Consider the following 19,151-nt stretch of genomic DNA (forward strand, 5'->3'; position numbering starts at 1 on the left):
TATCTGCACCGTAAGGGAAATTAGAGAAATACACAGTGGGTAGTTTTGAATGGTTTTACTCAGTCAGATGCAAACACTGTTGAAATCGTATCTGGGTAATTCCTTGGTTACATGTCCTTGTGTATGGCATCTTCTATTGTGCGTCATGATCATTCCAGGTCAGTTTCATTTATGACTTCCTGCTTTCTTGCTTCTTAAGCATGACTGTCTCTTCATTTCACCTGCAGCCTTACCTCAATCTGGACCACCTTCATCACCTGAGACCGACAACTCCAGATCAGTAGCCGATTCCAACAAGCCCTTTGCAAGGAGCAAGGTAAGAAACTTTGTCTGTCCCATGACCATGCTTGATCTGTGTCTGTAGGTGATGCAGTACTGGGTTTATGTAAATCAGTCACAGTGCAGGATAATTAACTGACATTTTACTTTCTGCATCTTTTATTGAGATTTTACTTTCAAACTAATTTGCAACAACAAGCAGAACTTGGGGAAATAGTTTTGGGCCAAAAACAGAAACTGCTGGAGAAACTCAACAGATCTGGTAGCATCTGTGGAGGGAAAGCTGGTCTTGTGCAATGCAAAAGTTACTTGCTACTTGTCAACTCAAAACTTGACATTGTCCAGGTCTTGCTGCATTTGAACATAAGAATACAAGAACATTCGAAGCAGCCATAGACCATTATGCTTGCCCCATCATGCCTCATGGATGATTTGCACCAGGGCTCAACTCCTCTTTTACACTAGCTCCACATAGCCCTCACCTTCTTGATATTTCAAACATCTGTCGACCACCTCTGTAAAAACATTCAATGATGTAGCCTCCACAACTCTCCAGGGTAGAGAACTCCAAACATTTACTAACCATAGGTGGGTCAGTTTTTGTCCAGTGTGTGCAGGAGGGCTTCCTGACACAGTATGTAGATAGGCCAACAAGGGGCGAAGCCACATTAGATTTGGTACTGAGTAATGAGCCTGGCCAGGTGTTAGATTTGGAAGTAGGTGAGCGCTTTGGTGATAGCGATCACAATTCTGTTATGTTTACTTTAGTGATGGAAAGGGATAGGTGTATACCACTGGGCAAGAGTTATAGCTGGGGGAAAGGCAATTACGATGAGATTAGGCAAGATTTAGGGAGCATAGAATAGGGAAGGAAACTGCAGGGGATGGGCACATTAGAAATGTGGAGCTTATTCAAGGAAAAGCTCCTGTGTGTCCCAGATAAGTATGTACCTGTCAGGCAGGGAGGAAGCTGTAGAGCGCGGGAGCCGTGGTTTACGAAGGAGGTGGAATCTCTGGTCAAGAGGAAGAAGAAGGCTTTTGTTAGGATGAGATGTGAAGACTCAGTTAGGGCACTTGAGGCCTACGAGGTAGCCAGGAAAAACCTAAAGAGAGAGCTCAGAAGAGCCAGGAGGAGACATGAGAAGTTGTTGGCAGATAGGATCAGGGTAAACCCTAAGGCTTTCTATAGGTATTTAAGGAATAAAAGAATGACGAAAGTAAGATTAGGCCCAATCAAGGATAGTAGTGGTAAGTTGTGTGTGGAGTCAGATGAGATAGGGGAAGCACTAAATGAATATTTTTCAACAGTATTCACTCTAGAAAACGACAATGTTGTCGAGGAGAATACTGAGATACAGGCTACTAGACTAGATGGGATTGAGGTTCACAAGGAAGAGGTATTAGAAATCCTACAGAGTATGAAAATAGATAAGTCCCCTGGGCTGGATGGGATTTATCCTAGGATCCTCTGGGAAGCCAGGGAGGAGATTGCCGAGCCTTTGGCATTGATCTTTAACTCGTCATTGTCTATAGGAATAGTGCCAGACGACTGGAGGATAGCAAATGTGGTTCCCCTGTTCAAGAAGGGGAATAGAGACAACCTGGTAATTATAGACCAGTGAGCCTTACCTCAGTTGTTGGTAAAGTGTTGGAAAAGATTATAAGGGATAGGATTTATAATCATCTAGAAAAGAATAATTTGATTAGGGATAGTCAGCACGGTTTTCTGAAGGGAAGGTCGTGCCTCACAAACCTTATTGAGTTCTTTGAGAAGGTGACCAAACAGGTAGATAAGAGTAAACCGGTTGATGTGGTGTAAATGGATTTCAGCAAGGCATTCGATAAGGTTCCCCACAGTAGGCTATTGTACAAAATGCGGAGGAATGGGATTGTAGGAGATATAGCAGTTTGGATCGGAAATTGGCTTGCTGAAAGAAGACAGAGGGTGGTGGTTGATGGGAAATGTTCATCCTGGAGACCAGTTACTTGTGGTGTACCGCAAGGGTCGGTGTTGGGTCCACTGTTGTTTGTCATTTTTATAAATGACCTGGACGAGGCATAGAAGGATGGGTTAGTAAATTTACAGATGACACTAACGTCGGTGGAGTTGTGGATAGTGATGAAGGATGCTGTAGGTTGCAGAGAGACATAGATAAGCTGCAGAGCTGGGCTGAGAGGTGGCAAATGGAGTTTAATGCAGACAAGTGTGAGGTGATGCACTTTGGTAGGAGTAACCAGAAGGCAAAGTACAGGGCTAATGGTAAGATTCTTAGTAGTGTAGATGAGCAGAGAGATCTCAGTTTACATGTACACAGATCCTTGAAAGTTGCCACCCAGGTTGACAGGGCTGTTAAGAAGGCATACAGTGTTTTAGCTTTTATTAATAGAGGGATCGAGTTCCGGAACCAAGAGGTTATGGTGGAGCTGTACAAAACTCTGGTGCGGCCGCACTTGGAGTATTGTGTGCAGTTCTGGTCACCGCATTATAAGAAGGATGTGGAAGCTTTGGAAAGGGTGCAGAGGAGATTTACTAGGATGTTGCCTGGTATGGAGGGAAGGTCTTACGAGGAAAGGCTGAGGAACTTGAGGCTGTTTTCGTAAGAGAGAAGAAGGTTGAGAGGTGACTTAATTGAAACATATAAAATAATCAGAGGGTTAGACAGGGTGGAAAGGGAGAGCCTTTTTTCCTCGGATGGTGACGGCGAGCACGAGGGGGCATAGCTTTAAATTGAGGGGTGAAAGATATAGGACAGATGTCAGAGGTAGTTTCTTTACTCAGAGAGTAGTAAGGGAATGGAACGCTTTGCCTGCAACGGTAGTAGGTTTGCCAACTTTAGGTACATTTAAGTCATCATTGGATAAGCATATGGACGTACATGGAATAGTGCAGGTTAGATGGGCTTGAGATTGGTATGACAGGTCGGCACAACATCGAGGGCCGAAGGGTCTGTACTGTGCTGTAATGTTCTATGTTCTATGTCAGACAGAATTCCTTCACATCTCAGTTTTAAATGAGTGTGCCCTTATTCTGTAACTGTGTCCCTAGTTTGAGATTCCCCCACTCGTGGAAATATCTTTTGAACATCTACCCTATCCAGTCCCTTCAGAATCTTGTACGTTTCAATAAGATCACACTTCATTCTTCCAAGCTCTAGTGAATGAAATCTGTTTGGCCATTCTCAATAAGTCTGCTCGTTTATCCCAGGAATCATATAAAAGAACTGTCAGAATGGAAGTACAGCTCATTTCCAAAGGAAGCCTGGTGGGTCGCTCATGTCAGAAATGAAGAGCTCTCTCACCCTAAAAATGAATGGATGGAGTAGCAACTGCATGAGACTGCCATTCATAAAATGCAGCCCAGCGTTTCAGGGCGAAGACCTTTCACCACAGCAGGAAGGTGGAAAAGATTAGTTGGAGAGCAGCTAATCTCTGACATTGTTCTGTTTCTGATAAAAGCTGACCGCCTGAGATGTTAACTTGATTTGGATAGCTCTTATTTATAGCAAGACGTTAACTCAGGTTAACATCCAATTATACATAACAGCTTTCCAAATTGATCCTTGCTTTCTCCGATAGTGATACCACTGTTTTTCTTCAAGTATCATCTGAGACTGTTTTGAAAGTTATTCCTGAGGAGCTGCTGACCCTCTTTTCAAGCAGAATCAGGTTCCCTGCATTTCATTCATTATTTCATTCATTCTATGAACTGAATGTGCAGAACCTTTCAGCTCCAGCAGGTGGCATCAGTATTACAGGAATATGTTCCAATCCCAGCAGTTGTAACTCAGAAACAGGAGGCAGCCATTCAGCCCCTCAATTCTGCTCTGCTATTCAGGGAATTTTTTTTTTACCTGCCTCTCCTCCATATCCTTTGCTTGATATCTTTAGCTCATTGAAACCTAATGACTTGACTGTAGAAAAAAATCATCCTTTTAGACCATAAGATGTAAGAGCAGAAGTAGGCCAATCATCCCATCACCATTCAGTGAGAGCATTACTGATCTGATAATCTTCAACTCATTTTCCTGCCCTTTCCCCAAATTCCCTCACTGATTCAAAATTTGTTTATCTCATTCTAGAATATGTTTAATGATGCAGCCTCAATAGCCTTCTGTGATGAAAAATTCCAGATTCACTCTCCTCCAAAAGAAAGATTTCTGCCCCATCTCTATCTTAATATGTGCCCCTTACTCTGAAGGTGTTGCTGTCTGGTCCAAGACTCTCCCATTAAGGGGACAACATTTCCACTTACCCTGTCAAGTTCCCGAAGAATCTTGAAACAGAAACAGAGATTATTGGCGAAACTCAGCAGGTCTGCCAGCATCTGTCGACAGAAAGCAGGGTTAACATTATGGGTCCAGTGACTCTTCTTCAAAACATCCCTAAGAATCATGTATGTTGTAGCTGTGCTCACTGAGCAGATGTGTTTGCAGACGTTTCATCGCCCTGCTAGGTAACATCGTCAGTGTGCCTCCGGTGTTTGTTCCCGCTGGTTATTTATATGCCCCGGTTTGCTGGGGTGGTTGGCATCACTTCCAGTTCTGTTTTTCAGTGGTTTGTATATCAGGTCCAGTTCAATGTGCTTGTAACAAATAAATAACACGCGGAGCACCAGAGACACACTGATGCTGTTCCCACGCAGGGTGACGAAACGTCTGCGACCAAACACACTGGCTCAGTGAGCAAGTTTACCCCCTCCTCCACAACCCCAGCTACAAATCTTCTCAAAAACTTTATTCTTGTATGTTTTAATAATTACTCCTCTCATTCTTTAAAATTCCAATAATTACAGGCTCAATTCACTCAATCTCCCCTATAAGACAGTTGCTCCATATCCAGAATTAATCCAATGAACCTTTTTTGGAATGCTTCCAATGACAATATTTTCTTCTTTGGAGAGGGAGCCCAAAACTTTTCAGTTTTCCAGCTGTGCTCTGAAGAATGTCCTGTACAGTTTTAGCAAAACTTCCCCACTTTAAATTCCATTCCCTTTGAAATGAATTCCAAATTTCCACACTCTTTTGTGTTAACAAATGCTTCCAAACTTCATCGTTGGACAGCCCACCTTGCTCAAAGCTTGTGACCCCTTCTTCAGAATTCTCTTAACCAAAGGAAATGGGTTCCTATTCTAACCACCCTATAAAACCCCTTTCTCGTTTTAAACACCTTGAGCAGATCACAGCCCATAAATTACAATCACCGTCCATAATTAATCAGGTTTCCATGTTTAACTTTCCTAATAGCACTGTGGGTGCTCTTGTAATTCAAGGCAACAGCTTACCACTACATTCAGAAGGGCAATTGGGGATTATTAATGGACTGGCCTTGCAGCAGTGTTCACATTCCATAGAAGAATAAAACGAAAAAACTCTGCCAATCTCTGCATTTGTCAAACAGGCAAGCAAGTAAACCCCCTAAAAATGCACTGACATTGAGTATAGTCATTCTCAATTCTTGCATTGGTGGAGGAGTCTAGCAGGTTACAGCTTGTTGTTTTGCTTCCTGGATTGGTTCTTCCAGCAGCTGTTGGAAGAAACAATGATTGAATTGACAATAGATCTGGAGTAATTTGGAACATTACACCAGTTTTTCTAAAGAACCTATTTATAATTGTCTTCCTTTTTCTCTTTGTCTGTTTGCAGAGTTTGAAAATTCTCCGAAGTATGAAGAAGAGTGAGTGGAATTACTTACATAGAATAAATTATAAGGAACAACATCATGGAATCACACAGCTAGGAGGCCATTCTATCCATCACAGCTGTGCCAACTCCTCTCAAGCTGTCCAATCAGTGACCCTCTACTGTTCTTTTGCCACTGTCCTGCAAATATTTTCCTTCTCCAGTATTTAACAAGGCCATAAAACATCAACTGTGCAAGACAGCACAAAGTGACTGAGCATCTGACATGCTCACTTTAGAAATATCACTGTAAATCTAAAGTCAGCATTAATCTAATCCCACTCCATACTCTTCATTGCATTGTCCATTTTGCATTCAATCCCAAGTGAAGTTTGTTGGCTACGTTGTCTGTGTGTGACCAATGTTACCTGTTCATCCAGCAGGTGATTGTAAAGTTATCCTCTGTACGAAGTGCTCTTTGTTTGTGATGCCTCAGCCGCTTAACTCTGAGACTGAAGGTTTGGGTTCAAATCCCTCTGCATGAAACTCCAGACTGACACTTCCATCACAGGATTGAGGGTGTGCTTCACTGTCAGAAGTTCCTTCTTTCATATGAAACAACAAACCAAGGCACCATCTGCCTGCTCAAGATCCCATGGCACTATTTGGAAAAGCGCAAGGGGTTGTCCTCTGTTTCCTGGCCACAATTTGTCTATCAGCTGATGTTAATAAAACAGGTTATCTGGTCATTGTCCAAATGCTATTTGTAGGATCTTGATGTGTGCAATTTTGCTGCAGGATTTCCTGTATTTCAACAGAGACTACACTTCAACAGTGCTTCATTGGCTGTAATTTTTTAAACTTTCTCCTGAGGTGGTGAAAAGTTGACCAGGTCTGTTATTGAGAGAGATAATGGGAACTGCAGATGCTGGAGAATTCCAAGATGATAAAATGTGAGGCTGGCTGAACACAGCAGGCCAAGCAGCATCTCAGGAGCACAAAAGCTGATGTTTCGGGCCGAGACCCTTCATCAGAGAGGGGGATGGGGAGAGGGAACTGGAATAAATAGGGAGAGAAGGGGAGGCGGACCGAAGATGGAAAGAAGATAGGTACAGAGAGTATAGGTGGGGAGGTAGGGGGGGGATAGGTCAGTCCAGGGAAGACGGACAGGTCAAGGAGGTGGGATGAGGTTAGTAGGTAGATGGGGGTGCGGCTTGGGGGGGAGGAAGGGATGGGTGAAAGGAAGAACTGGTTAGGGAGGCAGAGACAGGTTGAACTGGTTTTGGGATGCAGTGGGTGGAGGGGAAGAGCTGGGCTGGTTGTGTGGTGCAGTGGGGGGAGGGGACGAACTGGGCTGGTTTAGGGATGCAGTGGGGGAAGGGGAGATTTTGAAACTGGTGAAGTCCACATTGATACCATTAGGCTGCAGGGTTCCCAAGCGGAATATGAGTTGCTGTTCCTGCAACCTTCGGGTGGCTTCATTGTGGCACTGCAGGAGGCCCATGACAGACATGTCATCTAGAGAATGGGAGGGGGAGTGGAAATGGTTTGCGACTGGGAGGTGCAGTTGTTTGTTGCGAACTGAGCGGAGGTGTTCTGCAAAGCGGTCCCCAAGCCTCCGCTTGGTTTCCCCAATGTAGAGCAAGCCACACCGGGTACAGTGGATGCAGTATACCACATTGGCAGATGTGCAGGTGAACCTCTGCTTAATGTGGAATGTCATCTTGGGGCCTGCGATAGGGGTGAGGGAGGAGGTGTGGGGGCAAGTGTAGCATTTCCTGCGGTTGGTAGGGTGGTGTGTGAGAACGAGGGGGATCCTCTTTGGGCACATCCCTCACCTTCCTGGACCTCTCAGTCTCCATCTCAGGCAACCAGCTTGTAACTGATGTCCATTTCAAGCCCACCGACTCCCACAGCTACCTAGAATACACCTCCTCCCACCCACCCTCCTGCAAAAATTCCATCCCCTATTCCCAATTCCTCCGCCTCCGCCGCATCTGCTCCCACGATAAGACATTCCACTCCCGCACATCCCAGATGTCCAAGTTCTTTAAGGACCGCAACTTTCCCCCCACAGTGGTCGAGAACGCCCTTGACCGCGTCTCCTGTATTTCCCGCAACACATCCCTCACACCCCGCCCCCGCCACAACCGCCCAAAGAGGATCCCCCTCGTTCTCACACACCACCCCACCAACCTCTGGATACAACGCATCATCCTCCGACACTTACACCATCCACAATCCAACCCCACCACCCAAGACATTTTTCCATCCCCTCCCCTGTCTGCTTTCCGGAGGGACCACTCTCTCCGTGACTCCCTTGTTCGCTCCACACTGCCCTCCAACCCCATCACACCTGGCACCTTCCCCTGCAACCGCAGGAAATGCTACACTTGCCCCCACACCTCCTCCCTCACCCCTATCCCAGGCCCCAAGATGACATTCCACATTAAGCAGAGGTTCACCTGCACATCTGCCAATGTGGTATACTGCATCCACTGTACCCGGTGCGGCTTCCTCTACATTGGGGAAACCAAGCGGAGGCTTGGAGACCGCTTTGCAGAACACCTCCGCTCAGTTCGCAACAAACAACTGCACCTCCCAGTCGCAAACCATTTCCACTCCCCTCCCATTCTCTAGATGACATGTCCGTCATGGGCCTCCTGCAGTGCCACAATGATGCCACCCGAAGGTTGCAGGAACAGCAACTCATATTCCGCCTGGGAACCCTGCAGCCATATGGTATCAATGTGGACTTCACCAGTTTCAAAATCTCCCCTTCTCCTACTGCATCCCTAAACCAGCCCAGTTCGTCCCCTCCCCCCACTGCACCACACAACCAGCCCAGCTCTTCCCCCCCACCCACTGCATCCCAAAACCAGTCCAACCCGTCTCTGCCTCCCTAACCGGTTCTTCCTCTCACCCATTCCTTCCTCCCACCCCAAGCCGCACCCCGCTACCTACTAACCTCATCCCACCTCCTTGACCTGTCCGTCTTCCCTGGACTGACCTATCCCCTCCCTACCTCCCCACCTATACTCTCTCCACCTATCTTCTTTTCTCTCCATCTTCGGTCCGCCTCCCCCTCTCTCCCTATTTATTCCAGTTCCCTCCCCCCATCCCCCTCTCTGATGAAGGGTCTAGGCCCGAAACGTCAGCTTTTGTGCTCCTGAGATGCTGCTTGGCCTGCTGTGTTCATCCAGCCTCACATTTTATTATCTTGGAATCTCCAGCATCTGCAGTTCCCATTATCTCTGTTATTGAGCCTGATTTGAGAAGGGTAATTATAGCACATTGAATGCATTTATTTTTCTTTGGAGGATGTTGGATTCACTGGCTTGGCCAGCACTTGTAACCCATCCCAAATTGCTGCTTGAACTCAGTAGCTTGTCAGGTCCTATTGAAGTACCAACTGTATTATTTGTCTCTGAAGTCACATGTAGGCCTGACCAGGTAATGATGGCAGATTTCCTTCTCTAAAGGACATTAGTGGAGATTTTACGACAATAGATGCTAGTTTCATGGGAACCAATACTGACACTGGCTTTATATTCTGGATTTATTCATTGAATTTAAATTCCACTGGGTACCTGTGTTTCTGGATTACTAGACCATAGTCTTGTGTTATTAACACTAGGCTATTAATCCAGTGACCCATGTAATGTTCTGGGGACCTGGGATCGAATCCCAACATGGCAGATGGTAGAATTTGAATTCAGTAAAAATCTGGAATTAAGAGTTTAATCTTGACTATGAATTCATTGCCAATTGTTGGGAGGAACCCATCTGGTTCACTAATGTCATTTAGGGAAGGAAATCTTCCATCCCTATCTAGTCTGGCCTACATGTGACTCCAGACCCACAGCACGATGGTTGACTCTTAACTGCTGTCTGGACAATAAAGGACACCTAGTGATGCCCAAATTCTGTGAATGAATAAAACAAAAAGACCAGTGACATTACTACTGTGCCTCCATCTCCCCTCCATTAGTGCAAATGAGACTTCATACGATGTCGATAAACCAAATCTAGTGACAGTTTGTAAAGTATCAGCTTCTGTAGCTTAGACTGAAAACAACTTGCAGTGAGTTTCTTCCTAGACAGGTCTCACCATATTTCCACAGACCAGAACAGTGAAGTTGCTTACTATTTAAATCAGGATTATCTAAATCCAGATTCACATCATTTCCAGGCACTGATTCCAAATCAGGGCAGATGCTGCCCATACAGTACTGAAGGAGTATTGCATTGTCAGAAGTGCCATCTTCCAGGTGAGACAAACCAAAGCCCCTAACAGAAGAGATCCCATGGCTCTTAAGGAAGAGCAGGGGTTTCTTTCCAGACCTTGGCCCATTGATGCTACCAGATGCGTTGCATTTTTCCAGAATTTTCCAGTTTTATTTCAGGGAGTCCTTCCCAATGTCCCGTTATCCCTTAATCAACATCGGTAAAACAGATTGCACCATCATTTTCACAGTGCTATTTATGTCATCTTGCTGAGCAAAAACTGGCTGCTCAATCATATGTTCAACATCTTATATTCCAACCATGCAGATAATAGGGTATTTTTCGAAAAGTAGTCAAAGTGTTTTTGGTTATTCTCGAATCATCAGAGCTGGTATATAAATGCAATGTGGTTCCTTAAAGTATCAACCGCTAATTCATTTTTTTGCAAAGGAATTTATTTATCCGACTGCAAATAGGCAGCATATTCCATCAATCTTTTAATCAGAAATCAAAACTTAATAACAAAAACATTGCAGCCAAACCATTGGAATTTGTGTTAATGCTTCTTTACATGTCTTCTCCCTGTATGACTACAGCCATAACCTGTGCTCCTGCACTGACAAAGACTTCAGAGACTGAACCAAGCACAGAACACACTCGCTCATTTCTGAACTTTGGTGAGTTTATTGGTGTTTACTGAGGCTGATATTTGGCACCCTTCACTCTAAGCAGATGGTCATGGTGTTAGTTTATTACAACAATCAGCTGCAACAGCTGTGGTTCTGCAACACTCTAATTATGATGATACAGTTGGGAACCATCCACCACCCTCCATAAACCATTCAATAAAATCATGACTAATCTGATTACTCCATATTCCTGCCTATCCTGATAAACTTGCACTTCCTTGCTTAATAAGAAGTTATCTCCCTTTGCCTTCAAAATGTTCAAGAACTCTGCTTCCACCATCTTTTCAGGGAGAGAGTTCCAAAGATTCATGACTCTGCAGGAGAAGAAGAATTACCTATCCTCTGTCTTAGATGGGCAATCCCGCTGGTTTTAGATTCTTCCACAAGAGGAAACATCCTCTCCACATCTAACGTGTCAAGAGCCTTCAGGATTTTATGTTTCAATTAGGTTGCCTCTTACTCTTTTGAGCTCCAGATAATACAACCTCAAGCGGTTGGTTAGCTCAGTTTGCCAGATAGTGGGTTTCTAATGTAAAGAGGTGCCAACAGCATGGGTTCAATTGTGTGTTTCTTCAACAAAATAAAATGTATCTGCAAATAAACAAACATCTTGGATGAAACAATTCACCTCATAGGTTTCTTTATGTGTGTGTATGCGCGCACGCATGTTTGACAGAGTGTGAGCGTGAGAGTGTGTATGCAAGAGAGGGTCTGTGTGAGTGTTTGTGTGTGTGTGAAAGACAGTGTGTATGCATGTGTGCATGCGTGAGAGTGTGTGTCTGAGAGAGAGTGTAATAAGTAATTCAAAACTGTACCATTTGTTTATTTGCAGATACATTCTATTTTGTTGAAGAAACACACAATTTGCAGTCACGGTCAGTCAGTGCGACATTTTATAAATTCCTGCTTTCACAATAAAAACCAGCCTCACTCCAGGTTAAAACTCTGAGACAGATTCTGGACAAGGCCTCACACCTTCAATTCAGTGTCTGATCTAACAGGTCACCTTTTGTATATTCCTCTCAATCTGCCTGAAGTTTGGAAAGTTAGGCAGACACTGATGAAACCTTTAATTATCTCGGAGTAGCGACTTGAAACAGATTCTGGAATTTGCATCTTATTCAATTGAAACTTGCGTCTCCTTTCTAACAGAGTTGTCCATATCCTGCTTCTGCAATTTCTAGAATGCTGGAATTGTGAGTGATTAAAGATTCAACAGGAGGCAGTCATTTTAGGTTTGTTCACTCACAGCAGTTGTATGATCCTTTGATCTCTCCACCCTTCATCCCTCTGCTGACAAAATCTGTGTCTGTGGGCTCTCCTCTCACTGCCCCTTACAAAGTAGAAGCGCTCCTAAAGCTCTTGATTTCAAATAAACCTGTTAGCCTATAACCTGGGGTTGCGTGATTTTTTTTACTTTATTCAAAATCTGATCACTTTAATACTTTGAATAAATAACAAAAATTACATGTAGGATTGTTTTAAGCACTAGTTTACCAGTATTGAAATTCATCGTTTTTACATATTTACAATGAATTCAAATCATTAACACTCCAGGGATATGCAGAGAATCTGAAATGTAGGAATTGTGAATCTCGAAAAAGTAGGGTCAACAGTTACATGAGGTATATGCAAATTTATATCATTTTAAGCCAAAGCTCATCAGTTAGCTTTACATGAAATCGAATTTTACACAAATTTATACAGTGTTGATCAGTAAGAAAGTGAAACTCACTAACAGAATTCAGAGAAACACATGAGGGAGAATGGATAAGAAGTCTATGCTGATGGAGTGAGATGAAGTATGGTGGGAGATGTTCATGTGAGGCAGAAATAGCAGTTTTCTGTGAATATTTTGTAATACAAAATTATTAATCTATTATAGGATTTAAGAACCGCTTTGTGAAAACCAAAGGACCACGAAATCCTCCTGAAGACTGGATCTGAAACAGCCTCCTCTTTAAATACTCACATGCCCTGAAACCAAATGGGACGATGCTCATTTCTTGGAATCAGGCTCATTTTTGGATTTATTGGGTCTTCTAGGGAATGCATAACTGTTCACAAAAAGGAAAGACAAAGACTCTTCTTCCCCTTCAAAGGGAGTTGTGCACGACTGAGTGAGATCACATTCTCTGAAATGGTGCATTTCCAAGCTTTTGTTTCCCCACAGTTTCACACGTTGAATTCCCAAACAAAGCAGGATCCTGATTCCGTGCCTCATTCAAGAACAGTTTCAATAACTCAGGATCACGATCAGATCTATTTACATAGTTGAACCTTATAAGCATGAACTGTTGCACCTTTTTAAAAATCTAAGGCCTCATTGTGCTCGTCCTCTGTAGAAGCATTTATGCATGATTAAGGAAGTAATCAGTCACACACTGAAATCAGGATGGGTTTGTGCGCGTGCATGCATGTCTGGCAAAAATGCAGTGAATGCCAGGTTTACAGTTGCAGATTTTCCTACTGACTGGCACTGTCTTTATCTGCCATTTGTATATTTTCAGTGGGTTTGGAGATGAATTTCTAATGAATATATTTAAAATCCAAAGTTTTTGTGAAAATTGGCTGTGATTTGTATTTTCATTAGAGTTTCTTTAAATCACAAACAGGAGCAATGCAGATCCAGAAACAGCATGGACAGGGTGTTTTTCTTATTCGTTTCTGGGACGTTGGCATTATTGACCAGGCCAGTTTATTGTCCATCCCAAAATTGCCCTTAAGAGATTGTTTCTAAGCTGCCTTCTTGAACTACAGCAGACCATGTGGTGCAGAGGAAGCTGCAGTGATGTGAGGAAGTCCCAGTTTCTGACCCAGAGACAGCTATATATTTCCAAGTCAGGATGGCTCGGTGTCTTGGAGAGTAACTTATAGGGGGTGGTGTTCCTACGCATCTGCCATCCTTGTCTCTCTAAGTGATAAAGGCTGTGGGTTTGGAAAGTACAGCTGAAGGACCCTTTGTGAATTGCTGCAGTCTATCTTGTAAATGGAACACACACATACCATCATGCATCAGGGTAGAGGAAGTGCATACTTAAGGTGAAGAGGCTGCCAATCAAGTGGGATGGTTTGTCCTGGATGATGTCAAGCTTCTTGAGTGTTGTTGGAGCTGCACCCATTTAGGTAAGTAGGGAATATTCCATCACACTCCTGACACCTTGTAGATGGTGGAAAGGCTTTGGGCAGTCAGGAAGTGAGTTGTTTGCTGTGGGATTCCTAGTGTCTGATGTGTTTATATAGCTACAGTATTTATACGATTAGTCCAGTTCAGATTTGGACAATGGTAACCCGTCAAAGATATTGATAGTAGAAGATTCTGCGATGGTAATGCCATAAAATATCAAGGGATTGTGGTTAAATTAACTCTCGTTGGAAATGGTCATTTCCAGGCAGTTGTGTGGTGCAAATGGCAGGGAAAGAGCATGAGCATGGTGAATCTAATGGAATAGTGGGGTGTGAGGCGAGACATCAAGAGGTGGTTGCTGGCTGTAATCTAATTTCTGAGAAGTGACTTTATATTCCTAATCACCATAAGGATACAATCTCTGATTTTCACTTTTCAGATTTGGGACCATGCTCAAAGGACATATTGGTGTCAAAATTCATTCAATGGATTTAAGATGGATACACAATCTCTTCAAATTAACTTATACAATGTTTGCTGGGTTTGCTATGGCAGCAGATTCTTCAGTTGGAGATATAAATGGGTTATGTAGTCACTAGATGGAGCCAACTTAGCATAAAAACTTTACTTCACAGAGTGTTGCAAGAACAAGGACATTGTGTGTTTTCCAAACCAGTTGCTCAGAAGTTATAAATGAATGTTTAATTCATAATCTTTTGTTGCTTTTTTATTCTAAACTTGAGAAAATTTGGTTTAAGTGAATGATTAGAGCACTGACAATAGCCATCACCTCCCATAATCTCGACTTCTTCCACACTGCCTCAAGATGAACAGACGGCGCACCCATCATCCAGCACAAGATGAGAAAAAAAGCCAACTCCAGTTCAATACTTGGGAGAGTGAAGCCACTGTTTTCAGTCCTCTTTCCAAACTCTAATCTTTAGGTACAAACCCCATCCCTCTCCCTGGAGACAGACCAGTATTAAGCCAGTCTTGTTGCAACCTTGGTGTTACATTTTGTCCCAAGATGAGCTTCCAACCTCGTATTCCCACATTCAACAGATAGATTAAAAATATCTAGAAACAAGCTTCGTCCGACCAGCAGTTGGCCATTTGCTGGTCATGCTGGCTCTGCCATTCAATATGATTATGACTGGTTATCCAACTCAGTCCCCTGTTCCTGCTTTCTCCACATACCTTTTGATCCCTTTGCCCCCAATAAATGGCCATCCCATTAACAAATTTTTAAAAATGAAAGCAGAAAGGATGATCTGGGACTCACAATCATACAGTACAGACGAAACCCTTCAGCCTATCCGGTCTGTACTGCTAAACATACATCAGTACCTACACTTGTGATCAGAGATAATGGGAACTGCAGATGCTGGAGAATCCCAAAACCAGCCCAGCTCGTCCCCTCCCCCCACTGCATCACAAAACCAGCCCAGCTCATCCCCGCCTCCCTAACCTGTTCTTCCTCTCACCTATCCCCTTCTCCCACCTCAAGCTGCTCCTCCACTTCCCACCTACCAACCTCATCCCGCCTCCTTGACCTGTCCGTCCTCCTTGGACTGACCTATCCCCTCCCTACCTCCCCACCTATACTCTCCTCTCCACCTACCTTCTCCCCTATCCATCTTCGGTCTGCTTCCCCCTCTCTCCCTATTTATTTCAGTTCCCTCTCCCCATCCTCCTCTCTGATGAAGGGTCTAGGCCTGAAATGTCAGCTTTTGTGCTCCTGAGATGCTGCTTGGCCTGCTGTGTTCATCCTGCTCCACACCTTGTTATCTCAGTACCTACACGAGTAGGTTTGGTATGGTTGACTTTATTGGTAAGTGCATCGAATATAGGAGTTGGGAGATCATGTTGTGGCTATACAGGACATTGGCTTGGCCACTTTTGGAGTATTGATATCAATTCTAGTCTCCCTCCCACAGGAAGGATGTGAAAATTGAAAGGGTTCAGAAAAGATTTACAAGGATATTATCAGGTTTGGAGAGTTTGAGCTATAGGGAGAGGCACAGTAGGCTGGGGATTTTCTTTCCTCTGGAAGATTGGAGGTTGATGGGTGGCCTTACAGAGTATATAAAATCATGATGGACCTGGATAGGGTAAATACGCAAGGTCTTTTCCCGAGGATGAGTGAGTCCAAAACTAGAGGGCACAGGTTTAAGGAGAGATGGAAAAAATATAAAAGGGACCTAAGGGGCAACTTTTTCACACAGAAGGTGGTGCGTATATGGAATGATCTGCCAGGGGGAAGTGATGGAGGCTGGTACAATTATAACATTTAAAAGACACTGGATGGGTATACGAATAGAAAGGGTTTAGAGGGACGTAGGCCAAATGCTGGCAGTTAGGACTGGACTTAAATAGGATTTCTGGTTGTCCCCTGGTCGAGTTGGGCCAAACGGTCTGTTTCCATGTTGTACATCTCAATGCCTCCAGTCCCACTTCCCTGCACTACATTTGTAGCTTTGAATGAATTGACATTTCATTTTTTTAAATTACTGGCCAGACCTGCATTTATTACCCATTCCTTGCTTGGGGCAGTTAAGAGTCAACCACATTGCAGTGAGTCTGGAGTCAAATGTAAGTTAGACCAGACAAGGATGGCAGTCTCTTTCCCCAAAGGACATTAGTGAACCTTAAGGGTTTTTCTGATAATGGTTTCATGATCATCAGTGGACTGCCAATTTGAGGTATTAGTGCAAATACCACCATCTGCCATGGCAGGATTCAAACCCAGCTGTTCAGAAGATTACCCAGGTTCCTGGATTGATAGTCTGGAGAAAATACCACGAGGCCACTGAACTCCCCATGTGCTCAACCAAGTACTGTTTAAAAGGTAAAACTTACCCTCACGGCACTGCATTCCATGTTCCCACCACCTCTCTGGGGGTAAACACATTTTTCTCAAATCCCCACTCAACATTCTGTCTTTGACTTTAAAATTGTGCTTCCTTGTTCTTTCCCTTTTGATTAAGGGGAAAGAGATGTTTTCTATCCGTCCGGTCCATCCTCCTCAATCTTACACGTCTCATGCCCCCCTCAACCTTCACTGTTCCCAAAAAAAACCAACCCGAGCTTATCCAGCCTCTCATCAGGGGCACACTGCTCATCCCAAACAATATCTCTGTGATACTCCTCTACAACCCTCTCCACTGCAATCACGTCCTTACTATAGTGTGGTGACCAGAACGGCACACAGTACTCCAGCTGCAGCCTAACTAAGGTTCTCTACAGCTCCAACGTAACCTATGTTCTGAGGAAGACTCCCTGAACCTGAAATGCTGTGTTTCTCACTCAACAGATGCTGCCAGACCTGCTGAGTTTCTCCAGCAAACTTCTTTTACCCCTAGATTTCTGTCAAGTGCACCACCTCAGGCACAACACCCTCTCCAGTACAATCACATTCTTCCTCTGGCGCAATAACCTGAACTGTAGATCCCTCATGGTCCCAAAGGGTTCAGAGAAGGATCTCCAGCAGCCATTCCCAGTTGGATCCAGACTGACTCGCCCCTCTGCCTCACCCAAGATGGCGCCGTGCCGGTGCCGCTGTTACACCAAGACTCACCCAAGATGGCGGCCGGCCTGTCCCGCTGTTACTCCCTTCCCCCCAAGCGCCACACGCACCGCGGGACGTCAGTTCCGGCGGGCTGCCCCGCTTCCGGCAGCCGTGCGGCGGTGCACGCGCCACTCTGTCCGGCCGCCACTTCCGGTTCGCGATGGCGCAGCTCGGCCTGGTCCGCTTGAAGGCGCCGAGTAAAGAGCCGCGGGAGAGGGAGCCCGGCCCTGCTACAGGTCCCAGTATCAGCCCCGGGCCCGCCGCCAAGCGCCGCAAAACACAGCACCACGGACTCAGCCTCCGGCCTCCTACCAGCTCGGCCTCGGTGCTCCGTTACCCGGCCTCCCCCGCTGGCCTCTACTCGGTGCGGCCTCCTCCCACTCCCGCTCCTCCTCCCCCTCCTCCCTCTGCCGCTCCCGCAGCCTCCGGCGCGGCTGTCCCCGGGCCTGCCGCCTGTCCCTCCTCCGCCGCCACAGGCCTCCCCGCTCCCGTACTCCCCAAGACCAAGGGCCCGAAGGAGAAGCACCCACGCCGGGACAAGGAGAAGAAGCACAGGCCGCGGAAGGAGAACAGCGACTGCCGGCCGCCGCCTCCCCCGGCCAAAGGTAACGAAGAAAGTGACGGGGGTGGGGAGGGGGCTAAGGGTCAGTGCCTGGGGTAGGGTGGGGGGACTGGGTTAAGTCCTAGAGGAGTGGGGAAGGCAGAGTTAGATTGTTGAGTTGGGGGGAGACAGGGGTAGGGAGTTGAGGGGGGGGGTAGTTTGGGGTTTTAATGGGATGGCCCCCACTTCCTTTGGTTGGGGAAGCAAACAGGAACAATTCTCCTTTCCGGGGAAAGTTATCTTCATCGCCCTTGTTTCTTCTTTCCAATACCTGTACCCTGAACTTCTCAAACCCTTGTACTGTACTGAGGGAGAGCTGTCCTTTCGGAGGAAGAGTGATATTTGTGGCACAGGGGAGTACTGTCCCCATGTATTCTCTTTCCCCCCCCCCCCCCCCCCACCCCCTCAAAAAAAGGGGAATCTTTGAGGAGTATTGGGCATTAACACAGAAATAAGTCTTGTCTGTGTGTGGTCTCACAGAGTGGAGCTGGATGAACACAGGAGGCCAGGCAGCATCAGAGGGGCAGGAAAGTTGATGTTTTGGGTTGGGGCCCTTCTTCAGAAATGGCAACTTTCCTGTTCCTCTGATGCTGCCTGGCTCCAGCTCCACAATGCTATCTCTGACTCTAGCATCGGCTGTTCTTACTGACATTGTATGTCAAGTTTTTTCACGATCTTAAGCCAGGCTAGAGTGAGTGCTTTGCAATGAGTGAACCGCTGGTTGTAATGTGGGAACAGTTGGAGCAAGATTGTGCATAGCGGGACCCTGCAAACTTGTGTGGTATTGACCAGATAATCTAAAAAATATTGGCCAGGACGCTAGGGAGTACTGCCTCCAGTGCATTTCACAATAGTGGCCATGGGATTTGTTACATCACTTTGAGAGAGTAGATGGTGCCTCAATTTAAAATTACATTTTAAGGGTGTTATGTGACAAAAATGCACAGTAATTTCCTGTGTCTCAACCTTGATTGTGGGCCAAGCCATCAGAATGGGTCTTCAACCCATGTCCTTGTCAGCTTAAAGAGAGTTCTCAGCCACA

At 45.2% G+C, this 19,151-nt stretch overlaps 2 protein-coding genes across 3 annotated transcripts in view; both read left to right on the forward strand.

Annotated features, from left to right (window-relative positions):
* The window catches only part of LOC125462645 (tyrosine-protein phosphatase non-receptor type 22-like), a 99,905-nt gene extending 85,318 nt beyond the window's left edge, over positions 1-14,587 (forward strand). For both annotated transcript variants that reach the window (XM_059653302.1, XM_059653303.1), the window contains 4 exons: positions 228-316; positions 5,922-5,952; positions 10,721-10,801; positions 12,699-14,587. In XM_059653302.1, coding sequence (XP_059509285.1) covers positions 228-316; positions 5,922-5,952; positions 10,721-10,801; positions 12,699-12,760 — 263 coding nt within the window. In that variant the 3' untranslated portion in view covers positions 12,761-14,587. The remainder of the gene's footprint in view (positions 1-227; positions 317-5,921; positions 5,953-10,720; positions 10,802-12,698) is intronic.
* Positions 14,588-17,659: 3,072 nt separating this feature from the next.
* The window catches only part of LOC125462832 (lysine-specific demethylase 9-like), a 77,030-nt gene continuing 75,538 nt past the window's right edge, over positions 17,660-19,151 (forward strand). The window contains exon 1 of the mRNA XM_048553253.2: positions 17,660-18,113. Within this exon, the coding sequence (XP_048409210.1) occupies positions 17,669-18,113 (445 nt within the window). The 5' untranslated portion in view covers positions 17,660-17,668. The remainder of the gene's footprint in view (positions 18,114-19,151) is intronic.

Source organism: Stegostoma tigrinum, chromosome 21 (genome assembly GCF_030684315.1).
Source record: "Stegostoma tigrinum isolate sSteTig4 chromosome 21, sSteTig4.hap1, whole genome shotgun sequence".
NCBI lineage: Eukaryota > Metazoa > Chordata > Chondrichthyes > Orectolobiformes > Stegostomatidae > Stegostoma > Stegostoma tigrinum.